General features: G+C 38.6%; 1 protein-coding gene across 1 annotated transcript in view; it reads right to left on the bottom strand.

The window, feature by feature from the left end:
* The window catches only part of LPCAT1 (lysophosphatidylcholine acyltransferase 1), a 67,927-nt gene that overhangs the window by 929 nt on the left and 54,000 nt on the right, over nucleotides 1-12,998 (bottom strand). Inside the window, 3 exon segments of the mRNA XM_081996553.1 lie at nucleotides 4,747-4,885; nucleotides 7,899-7,997; nucleotides 8,922-9,075. Coding sequence (XP_081852679.1) covers nucleotides 4,747-4,885; nucleotides 7,899-7,997; nucleotides 8,922-9,075 — 392 coding nt within the window.

The raw sequence follows: 12,998 nt of genomic DNA, 5'->3' as shown, positions 1-12,998 counted from the left end.
CCGGGGCTTAGCTTGTATGGTGAAAGCGTAAAGAGGCTCAGATTTGCATTAAAATGCATGGGGAGCACCACATGCCCTGACATAGCTTCTTGCTGTTCACTGGGGGAAGGGCAGAAGCCCTCCAGCTGAGGAACAATTAACAACAAGAGTAGTCATTTCTTAAAATCTGGAAAGTCTTTTGCAAACATGCCCTTTAATGCTTTGCACTCATAATTCTCTTCAACCTAACACCAGCTGTCATTGCTGCCTTCTGCTTTCGAGATCTCAGCATTTCTAAAGTCCTAATGTTTTAGAGAAGAATATTTTGAGAAGATAATTAGTTTGTAACACATTATGAAAAAAAATGATTTTAATGTTGGATACTAGTAAGACAATAAAAGCAGCAAGATTAGTTTTTGGGGGAGTGGGGAATCCTTAGCATCAAGTAGTAAAATTTGGTGTTAAAAATCAGACATTGAAGCTGTGGCACAATTTGCCCATATGACTGTTTATTCAGACATTATTTGAACACAAGCTACTGTACAGGATCCAAGTCATAAAAAAGCTATTCTTATAATGTAAACTGACACTGGAAAAAGCTGGATGTGCCACATACAGCCCACTCAAATTCACTGTGCTATGCCAGAACAGCTCAAGATCAGATGATGCTCCGAGTTCCCTGGAGTGCAGCACCGATGACAGCTGACATAGCCTTTCAGAGGAGTGAAGCCCAGTTCCTCCTGGTACAACTGGGCTGGTGCTGGAAGAAGGGTACTACCACAGCTTTCTTTCTCCACCACCTTTCTCTTTTTGAGACGGCATGTTTTTCTCAGTACTCCAATGGGCAAGGAAATGTCACTTCGCTCACAGGGGCACTGAAGTTTAGATCAGCCCTGCCTCTGAACTGCTGCAAAGGGATAGGTAGGAAGAATGCAATAAATATAACTTCAACCTTCCACGAACAAAAAATGGGTATCCTTTATCCACAGTTTATATGGATCTAAAGTATTGCGGACCCTGTAACTTCAACAAAAGCTGATGATGTTCAGGCCATGAAAACCAACACTACCACCTATGTTGAAAACCTGTATGTACAACAGGCTGCTTGATCATGTAAATGATAAAGTCTTCCAGGGGAAAAAAAAGAAATCTTAAATGTTTGAAAATGCATACAGCAAAAATTTTTCTTTTGATAATATTTAATGCAACTTCACCTTTTAAAAAAAAATAATCTCATAGCAAAGGATATGATGCATCTGGCCTTTTTCAAGAAGGAAATGTAGAACTTTTATATTTAAAATATTTAACAGTGGTAGTAGTTGCAATAATACATTAGAAACACTTGAGCGCAAACTGATTTATCAGAATCAAAAGTTAAGCACATTCAGTGAATCAAACTGAGTATATTATTTTTCTGCAGCTAACAAGGAGAGAGCAATAAGCTATCAGCCTTAACTGGGTCTGGCCGGCAGCAGGAACATGAAACCATTCCCTTTTCTCACATGGACACTTTAAGCCCATCCCAAGGATTTATTCCTTTTTGTAACATCACATATAATGTGTGCATCATATTAATAACCATTAAAAAATAGCTTTTTTTGGGAAAGGTCATTCTGATAGTTAGCCCAACTAAGGTAAGACAAGTGTAAAAATTTCAACCAACCGTACTAGAGATGCTCTTACAGTCAACATTAAGCATAATCCTTTTCGCTTGGGAAAGACTAGAATATTTACTGTAGATGCCATTCTAAGTAATTCTTCAAAAAGCTACTGTATCTTTTCAGAAAATAAATTCAGAAAATCCCTTGAAGCAGTTGTTCACACAAGTACGGTAGTCTATATCCAAAAGGGCATCCTGGCAACTCTGTTCGGATCCATCCCTCAATGTTTTATCAGTACTGCATCCAAATGGAAAACCTCAGATCCCAGGGAGGACTTGATTGAACAAGATACTGTTTCTGATAGGTCTCGGTAAGTAGACATTTTGGGTCTTGCTGAAACAAGTCCTGAAGATATTAAGGAATCTTTATCAAAATTGTACACAGCAGAGCCCAAAGAAAAGTGCTTGGGATCCCATTTGCCTCATTCATCAGAAATGTGAGACAAGGTGAGGCAAGAATAACGACCTATTCCAGCATTACTTCTAATCACAGGTCTCATGTTGGAGCTCAAGATTAAAGCAATTGTGAAGCATTAGACCGGAGGAGATCACCGTAGTAATTTACTTGGAAAAAAAATAATTTTGCTTCCTACCCCTACTAAGAGGAAAGAGACAAAAACACAGAAAGACCCTGGAGTTAAGACTCCTGTCCATATTTTTGCATTAAGTATGCATATGTGCTACAAGAACTTCAAGAGGTTTTTCTCCTGCCTTTGCAATACCCTCTTACTACTTGATGCTCCTGATGGAAGCTGTATGTTCATGAATCTCCTCTAGTTTTTGCTCCCTCTCAGCTACATAATTGCTTTAGTGTATGGGAACTTAATAGGATAATTCTGTGGTTAATATAGGTAAGGATACTACATTTTAAAGGACAAATAATTCTTCTCTGAATGTTCATTCATACGGATATTCACAATACAGCCAATCCTCACTTTCTTGTTACCAGCAAGCAAGGCACTCTTCAGAACACTTTCAGAGTCATCATTCGTCTATCAAGAGCAGGTGGAGTGTCTCCGAGTTTGTGACGCCCACCTACAGAACCTATTCAAATTCTCCAGAATCATGTCCCTGCTCATTGCAGGGGGGTTGGACTAGATGACCTTTAAAGGTCCCTTCCAACCCAAACTATTCTATGTTTTAAGATTGAGAAATCTTGTCTCTCTCTAGATTACAGTGAGGGGATGGGCTTTGGAATCAAGGTGCATCTAAACAGTTAAGCCAACAGCACATTGCTTAAGGGAACTGATACACAGATCGTTGGCAACTACTGTATTTTCAAACATGCAACAAAAATCCCGACTTCTAACAATTCATATCCAAAATTATCAATCTAGTTATACAATGTCGATCCGGCTATTCGTTATTCTGTTTACCTGCAACCTGAGCTTTTCCTTTGGGATGAGATCTCTGGCTGCAAGGACTCTGCTAGATGTGCAGCAATTTAGGTTTGATACCTTGGATATTTTATTTTTTGTTCCTACAGGTAAGACTGAAGACTTAATATTCCTGCTTCATATTCCAACACCCTAGAAAGAAGGAGCTTGTCAGCAGACCCCTCTGCTGCGTGCATCCAAAGTAAGGTCAGTACTCTTCCACCAGATACAAAGTTTTCATTTCTCAGAACTTGTCTGAACAATGCCTTCAGAAAAGGTATAGTCTGCAAGATTTCCACCTCTCCTTTCTCAGTATTTAAGTGCAACAAGTTGAGTATGTAGAAAGCTGCACGTATTCTCAGGAAAGGCAAGAGACTGGACATTTATGGCAAGAACTTTCAAGACAGAAATGCAATACCAAAGATTTATTTTTATCTTCTAATTCTCTACCACATTTTATTCTTATTTATTCTTACTATTAACCTTTCAGATACGTTAAAAATCTTAGTGCAATGTTTATAATATAAAATGAGCACTTCTCTCAGAAAAAGATCCAAGCAAAGTTTCAAAGAAATGATGTGAACACCATCCTACTTTGTGTAGACTCATGAAAGACTACAGGAAATAAAATAGTTAAAATGAGAGCTAAGCACTTCAGTGGCCACTCCTGTGGCTCAGTGGTCCAGATTTTCTTGTGATGGGAGCATACTATGACCACTTACTTGCATTTAAATCTGCACTTTTTTTCCCCTAAGTACTATTAAAAATGGGTATTAAAATATTAATTCTTTGGCAACTCACATGAACTGGTCTGAGTTCACTTGTACACTCTTTCAAATTCAGCTATTCTCAATGAAGTGTGCCAAAATTAGAGTTCTGCTAGTCTTACCAGCTTAAGATTCTATGCTGGTATTTCTGAAGCTGGTGATGGTGTGGGGCGGGAGTTGAGTTACCACCTAAATGAGTTGGGAGACAAGAGGCAACAGAGATAGGCAGGAAAAAGGCAATAGTGTACGATGGGCATGGAAATGCTGGGGACATGACAGATGAAAGGTACAGAAAGGAAAAGGATACTGATTATGCTGAAGGAAAACCACTAGAACAGGGCATGTCAAACACTTCTACTGGAGATACATGAGATGTTGACTATCAACAGCTCAGTTCATACTAAAATGATAAAACTAAATTTAGAACCTTACTGCATAAAAGATGAAGAATCTGAAGGAACACACATGTACTTTGATTCCCAGCATAATTTCTTCACCCAGATCTCGCAGTTTTTCAAATGCAACTTTCTCACTTTCATATCCCCTGCATTACAGACTACATATTGAGCAGCCTGGTTAATACCCCCCGGGAGGGCAGAGATAGTGGGGAACAGATACAAGAGACAAAACAACAGGACAGAGCTAAGACAGCTTTCTTAAAAATACATGTTCATGTACATGGAAGTCACAGAACAGAATATGCTGAAAGAGCTAATCTATGTATTGTCTGACAATGTGGAAGGGAAAACCTCTAAAAACATGTAAATCTGACGTTTGATAATAAACTCAAATACTTTTTTTTAACTGTAGATTTGCTTTGTCTGCAGTGCTTTTACAATTCTTAAAGTAAACAAGTCAACTAAAAAAGGTAAAATTTAATAAAAATATAACTGGTTTGTATATCAACATGAGTTCAGACAACTTTGACGTTTTGTGACAATTCAGACCCACTTAAAACACTTACCATATGTAATCTCTCCTTTTTCTTCTTCATCTACAGCTCTAAAAAGATGTGTAACATTAATCTGTGACACACCCATGGCAGTCTTCAGAATATGAGCTAAATCCTCTTCTATTATAGTTCCATTTTCTGACTGGTACAGCTATGAATCAAGACAGCAAGATAAATAATTACAAAGCTGAATGCTCACTCCTATAAACAGGACCACACTAAGTTACGCAAAATTAAAATTTGGTATTGGAAATTCTAGTTGCTCTCAGATTGATGTGATCTACTACGGATTTCTGATTAGTCTAGGTAGAAGACAGCATTGATAATTAATTCACCTGTGTACACCTAGAGAGCAAAGCTTGCTATATTCAGAGATACATGCCCAGCTTCCTGGCACGTAGCAAAGGTGGGATGTCATCGGAGCCCCTGAGGCAGAAGACTTCTTTTGGCAGTCGGCAAGAGGATTATAATGCAGCTCAGGATTAATGCACTCAATACCAATAGCCGGCCCATGCTACCACCCACCACTTAAAAGAAATGCACAGATTTGCCATTAAAAACCACTGATGCCTGTGCAGGCGAGCCGGGCAGAGCTGTTTCAGCATGGGCTGTGATCAGCAGTGAGAGTGTAGATTTAGACTAGACGGAAGAAATTTTTCACAATGAGGGTGGTGAAACACTGGCACAGATTGCCCAGAGAGGTGGTAGCTGCCCCATCCCTGGAAACCTTCAAGGTCAGGTGGAATGGCACTCTGAGCAACCTGATCTAGTTGAAGATGTCCCTGCTTACTGCAGGGGGGTTGGATTAGATGACCTTTAAAGGTGCCTTCCAACCCAAACTATTCTATGATTCTCTGCGTCATTGAGAAGGTGGGAACTGATGAGATTGAACAAACCAGGCCTAAGGATATATTTTTCACACAAGCAGAAGTTGATGTCACGAGACAGCTCACCTCAATGGAATAAAAAAAGTCAGTGGAATAAAAAACCTGTAGTACCGTTGAAGACAACATTCATGCTCAAATCAGGAATTTTGCCTTTTCCTCCCCAGCACCTTAACTTGCACACTGTTTCACAAGGACTAGGGGCAAGGTCAAGACATTTGTTTAATAAAACCTGCTACATTTCACAGATCAAGTAGTCAGAAGGTGATACTTGATGGTAAGGTTCACAAGTGTCATACTGGCAAGATTTACAACACCCTTTTGTTTCCTTAGCAATTAGGAAAGAAGGATGCATAGCACTCACGGTGGAGTGCTGCTCTTAAGACTCAACTGCCATAATCCTCCCTTCTCTTTTAATTGCCCGCTGCTTTAGAGCCCTGGTGGCTCAGTAACTCCTATTTTTCAAGTTCTTCAACCATATACTAAACATTTCCACTCTGAAAACTTGTTCAGCTACGTGAAATGTTACACTTCATCCCTGAAAACAACTTACAAGGTGTTCTGCAAAAAGTAGCACATGGCAGAATACAGAAACTGTTTGAAGTCACACTCTCATGAACTGGCCAGATCCTTCAATGGCTCTCAGTAAGCTGTGTGAATATCTTACGGTACATGAACCCAGGAAATGGGGGGGAAGAAAGGATTTTTAAAAAAAAAGTTCTCTCCCCCTTTTTTCTATAATACTGTGAGCAAAATTTCCTCAGCTTGAGACTTTTTTTAACCCTTCCAGTCATCACTATCAGGATAAAATGAGCCAAACCTGTCTCCCCTTGCTGAGTGCTTCCCCTTCTTCATACATTCATAGAACTTCTTTGTAGTTCACTTTACATTTTGCAATCAACCAGGGAACTCATAATTATGTATTATGAGTTGAAGAGTGATAGTGAAGAGCAGATAGTGAAGAACAAAATTTTTTTTAAGAAACAGTTCTATTAGCCTAAAGTTAGGTGCTTCCAAACAGAAAATAATTGCCTAATCTGAGCTTTTCTTCTTCTAAAATTGTAAAAGTATATTGCACATTACGCATCATGACAGCTAAATTTCACTGAAATATTGCCCAAAAGCCACCTTTGTTTACTTTAAGCTTGTTCATGTTAGTATGAAGACCCAGAGCTGACCAAACAGCACCTGACCATTTCTCTATGTCGTTATATAGATCAAATAGAATAAGGGCAGAGACCTTTCTGCTTTTCCTTTACAAGTAGCAGTAACTAACAAACTATTAGAGGCAGAATTTCCCCAATATTTGTAGGTAGAAACAAAAATATTTAGTTCCTCCTTTGTCAAATTTGTTTGACACTGGCCAAAGGGTAAGAATGATAGATATGAACACTAGACATTCACAGGAGCCTCGCTTCTTTAGCAAAACATGCTGAAGAACCTGAAAACAACTACTCAAAAAATAAGGCTATGTAGTACCATGCAAATGAATGTTCTCAACTCCATGCATTCGCCAGTGATGATGGCATCAAGAGTTAGCACTCTGCAGTTTCAGTAACACTAAAGACCATGTGAGTTCAAGGCAAAGGGAAAAGATGATGCAGGATGCAGCAGAATTTGTGTGTTGAAAAAGCAATATTAAAGAAATGAATTTAAAATTAATAAATTGAGGTGTCAGACAAAGATAAATGGCAAACATTAAGTATTGCTGCTGTCACTTTGCCAGAAAGCCTGCATTAACCATCTATGCTGATGCTACAACAAACCACTGAGGCTAGAACAAATCAGGACCACTGCTGGGAAGCATGAAGTCAGGGCAGAGACTGCAGACCAAAACAGAAACACAGTAAGAGGGAAGAAAATCTTACCAAGATGATAAAAGCAGGTAAAAAGATTAATCTCTATTAATATGTAGGGTAAGTTTTAAAATATTTTATTAACTTGAAAAATAAGATTTGATTGAAACATTATAAAAGTAATAAGCACAACTCATTAGCCTTTAGTTTAGAGGAATCAGTACAAAGGACTTCAGGTTTGAGACTCAATGTGCTGAAAGAGATTCTACTAGAATTCCTCAGAGAACAACTTCAAACTTCCATAATTTTACACAACCTAAACTTGCACTGAATTCCCTCTGAATCTAACTTTCCATTAATGTTATTGTGAAATGTAATTAAGTATTAAAAGGGCATGTGAAACAATCTCCTGTTCAGTCTAACGGCAGTATTAATAATTCCATAAAAAAAAGTAAACTATATAGAGGAAGAAAATGCTGCTTACCTGAAATGCCAACTGAATTGTTTCCAGAGTTTTGGATGGCTTACAGACAACTGACAGAGCAATGACAAATTCCCGAATGTCAATTATGCCATCTTCATTCTGTGAAGGAAAACCTCACCTCAAAATACTGCAATTTGTCCAAGAACTTTCATAAATAACTAACAGTTGCTAAAGATGCAGAATATTCAGAAAGAACTGCCACTGCTAAATTCAGAAAATGAAAAAAAATTCAGAAATGCCCCTGCAAAAAACGTCTCACTAAAATGGAATTAATTCAGGGCAAGAACCCAGGTCAAAGCTCTGCAAGCCCTTTTTAGTCAGAAAGTCATAATTCAGAAATTCTTGGAAGACAGTGCTGCTACTGTCACCCTTCACTTGCATATTTAAGATTTTAATGTTACACCATCTGAATTATTGGGTTGAAATTAAAATCAGAGAACCAGAGGACAAGGTAGCCTAATTTAAGCCCTGAATACATGACATCTGCTCTTTGGTTTAAAAGAGAACACTGTGGGCATATCCATCTCCTGGTCCAAACAGCATTCAGACAAAGATAACAGTAATTTCCCCATCCTGACTGATTTCCAGAGGAATGAAAAACTGGCTCATTTGCCAAGTTCCTAGGTTCTTCAGGTTTCAGGCATCCTAGAAGAACAAGCAATTTATTTACAGGGTAAGTGAAATATCAGCTAATAGGCATTATATTCAGTAGCAACAAACCGCAGCAGAGGTTTAGCCTGAACCCATCTTTCTTCCTTTTTAAGTTTTGCATCTAGAAAAAAATCAGTTTTGTCCAACTGACACTCCTTTTAACTTCTACCTGAATGAATGCTTTATTCAGTTTATGATAGATGCTACTACCTTGCTGAAAGGGAAATGCAGTAGGCAAATACTGTGGTGAAGTGCTCAAAAGCACTTAGCACTGGCCTAAATCAGACTCAGTGAATCCAACTGGAACAGAATTAGGCTAAAGCAGAGGTTACCAAAAGTAGCACAATTCTTAAACATGGTGTTGTTTCTTACCTCATCAAAAAGTGCAAACATACTTTCTAATGTGTGAGAAACTGGAAATTCCAAGTATGCTGAAAAATCTTTAAGATCAACCTTTTCTTTTTTCATTTTCATGGCACTTGCAGCATATTTATCAAGATCATCTTCAAGTGTTTCTGGCTTAAGCCTAGAAAGCATGTTATATTTGCACATTTTAAAAATAAACAGTTTTAACAATACCAATTTCAATATATCAAATGAAGCAATGAATGATAAAGGTGAAAAACATCACAAAATCTGGAAAGATAATTACTAAGCAACTTTATAATAAAATAATGTATTCCTGTAATTTTAAGGCTCCCATTAGTTGTTGAACTATATTAGAAATTACTGCAAGGGCTTAGGAACCCTGGACATAAACTTGTGTCCTTTATTCTACCTTGATTATAAGTCATATGTGCAAGCAGTTCAACATGAAGAAACACAGTCTAGAACTAGCTAATAAGAAATACCAGGCATGGAGAACTAGGTGGGATTTAGGTCACATGAATATGGCCATATTGTAGGACAGCAACATAAAGCAATTACAATTCCAAACTTACTAATGTCACTGAACAGGAAAGACCTGATGCATCTTGCCTAAAAGAAATCGGGGATTTACATAATAGCAATTATACTGTTAATCCTGTTTGTCAGTCCTCATTTTTCACATTCAGTCTGGAGTTGGACACCACTACAAGGTTACAAACAAAGTATAACAATTAATACAGCTATAGAAATTCCCTCAGTCCTCCTCATTGCAAAACCAGATTTTGACTGATGACATTTATGCAGGTATCTACTGCACTGTTGTGTGTGGTATTTTTTTTGTTAAGTCAAGATTCCTGTTTTTGCTTTGCGAAAATAAGTCTTACTATGAATATAACAAATGGTGCTGCAGGTATGTGGGGAAAACTCCTTCCCAAATACATGTTGAACTAGATGACCTTATAAAGGTCCCTTCCAACCCAAACTATTTTATGATTCTATGAAATCTTGATAAGCAGGTTTCCTCTGAACTGATTTAGAGTAACATGGACGTCCAAGCTTTCCAGTCTGAAGACAAAAGAAGCCAGCAACATCTTCTACAATATTCTTCTGCAGTTGTCTGTTTTGCTGTTTGCTGCTGCAGACAAGGAAAAGCAGTTATTTACAGAACTCACAATTGTTCCCAGACTGCAGCTGGGACTCCTCAGCAGCTTCCTCTCGGGGACAAGAATGAATAAAGTACTTAGTATCGGCATTCTCAGGAGCTTATGAAAAACAGATAAGAGCATTTTTGATAGGGCAATTATGTGATACGTCAGCTCCAGACCTTGGCCGCTTGCTGAAATGATCCTTCCTGAAAATCACTGCTTTTAAGTAAAAACACTACTATGCTGTCTGCCATTACCTAAACTGGCTTACCAAAAATGTACTAACTAAACAACACCAAGCCCTGTATTTCTGCATTATAAGACCTGAACATGCAAGAATTCTTGCATGGCCTTGGCCTTTGCCCACGGCCTTTACAGAACATTCATACTTTCTCTATCCTGACATTGAAGCAGCTATCTTAAGTTTTGGTTCTAGATGGTACAAAAACAGCAGCAAAGCACTCCTCTGCAAACATTAATTTTCCATGATGAAGTAGAAAAGTAGCAGGAATAGTGACGAAGGAATCCATGGAGGATTTGGAGGATTTGAGATGCACAGAGAACTCAGCTTCTCCCGTGCAGAATTACATGTAAGAACTGTCCACAGATAATACATCTCCACTGTAGTAGCTGAAATGGATTTTAACTGTAGGATGAAGGACAGCTGGCAGCCGAATCCTCCCTTGAGATAAGCCACCACTGACACAGAATACACAGTCTAACACCTGTCTCTAAATCAGAGGGATTTGATTTGCAATGAATTGACTCAAAACTCACTTTCTAGAACTGACTGAGTATTTGTTTGATGGGTAGTATTTGAGACTTGTGATCTCTCATCTTCATCAGTCAACTAAGTCTAAAAAGCTAAAAAGTTTGAAGGCAAAACCTTGTACGGAAAAGTAGCATGGCTTACCACAAATCTCACAGACATCTTGTGGTTTTGGTTTTATAAAAACAGAGGGAGATGTGAGCCAATCTCTAAAAGAATATGTGGATCAGTGAGGCAAACTTATTGCTTCACCTTCAGTGTGACGGCATTGTACTTCTGGTAAGTCAAGGTGGGCTCGCTTCCCTCTAGCCCTTTCAGAATCAGGAAGTAATTGATGTGTGGATGACCACAACCTACCATGCTGAAGTCTTTTGAAGCCAAGTGTTCCAAATCCTACAATAGGTTCTGAACCAATGCGAAATGGTCTGAATGTCTCAATTCCTTCAAAATTGTTACTTTTATCTCAATGGAGGCTATAAAAGCTAGAAAGCCAACAGTGGATGTCTTTGCTCACGAAATCATGCTTGTTTGCTTAATGGCTTCTGTGCAGGATCTAGGCTTTACGATACATAACACTATTTGCTGTTGTGGTGTTTTGCTTCATTTTTTAGGCCAGTGCGCACTAAAGAAAACAAAAAGTCACTCCCAAGTCCCTGAAGACGGAAAGGGTATTTTTCAAGATTAACAGCTCTGAACATTAAATCCTTCACAGCAGACTTCACAAGGAAAACCAGATCCCTGAAGGTAGGATATTTTCAGCATATTTACCACTATTTTTAGCAAATGAGATATCTTACCTCCTTAAAGCTAGTTTTAGCTGTATTTGACTACTTGGAAACAAACTCCTTTCTTGCATGCTGGGAACCTGCCAAAAAACTTAGTGTCTCACACAGCTGGAAGTTGCATAAGAACAGCTGGATCTTGCAGCTAGCTACTGTAAACTGTGAGCTCAGAGAAACATGCCCTAAGCCAGAAAAGCACAATACACTCAGTTTTACGCCTGCTGATGTACTTCTGCACAACTTCTTGTCATAATGGAGAAAGGATACTGAACAGCTGTAAAACTGACCTTCCAAATACTCTGGCACACCTGCCTTGATCCATGAGGCAGGGGCTACCATGGCTGGTATTTGCTATGTGCAGCCTGATCCGTGATCAACTCCTATAACAGACAGTATTTTTTTTTATCATGAATGCAGATAGACAACATCCTCCAGAGCTTTCTTCTTGTTACTGATGATTTCTGAACACTCTGAAGTCATGGCACTGTTAGTTAGCTGTGAGGGGTTATTACTTTGGGAATGCAAAGCTCTACCTACAGTCTGGACCACCGTTTCAGGCACAAATGGACACCAGAAGTTTGCATTGTAGTCTGGATGGTAAAGGCTGTTTGAGCAAGAATAGACAGGCACCAGGCCTATGAGGTAATTACCTCCTCCTTGCAGATCTTATGAGCCTATAGGGGTATTACCTAGTAGGATCCTTGTGGCTAACTGGATGAGATAATATTGGGGAGTAGTGGTCAAAATGGAACTGATGTTTAATTCAGGTCTTTCTTACCAAAATATTATGGCTTTTAAGAGGCAGCAGAATTGATTCAACACAAGTACGTTTACTAACACTGAATTTCACCAGGGCCAGGAAGTGTGTAAGGAGGTAAACTTTGCAGGGTTGCTAAGGTTGTAGAACATTCTTTGGGGGCAGAGATGACTAGTACCCATCACATGGGTACAAGACACCAATAATACTGAGGCTCGGGAAAACAAAAGGAGATAGTTAAGGATCCACAAAGAATTAAAAAATAAATTGCTGGCCATTGTTAAAAAAAAAAAGTTACTAACTAAGACTAATCCTACTGAGAAAACTAAGAAATCCAGAAAGCAAAACCAGGGGATTTTTCTGAAATCTGACCCAAAAAAGATGATTTGATGCAAACCGTTCCTTTATAAAGAATTGGACATAATCAGCAAAGCCATACTGTCTTCAGTGAAAAGAACAAAGAACCTCAGAGTCTGTACTAAATGCATACACGAGATCAAGAACCTACCAAACCAAAGGGTCATTTTTCAGAAAACAAAACAATTAAAACTCAGAATAATCACACGTAAAAAAAATTAGAAAGTCATCTGACTGAATACTGGGAATTCTCTAAGGAGCTACTGGCGG

This window comes from Phaethon aethereus, assembly GCF_964289735.1.
Source record: "Phaethon aethereus genome assembly, chromosome: 2".
NCBI lineage: Eukaryota > Metazoa > Chordata > Aves > Phaethontiformes > Phaethontidae > Phaethon > Phaethon aethereus.
The sequence above is the reverse complement of the archived record's forward strand: the minus strand, read 5'-3'. Positions and strand labels throughout refer to the sequence as shown.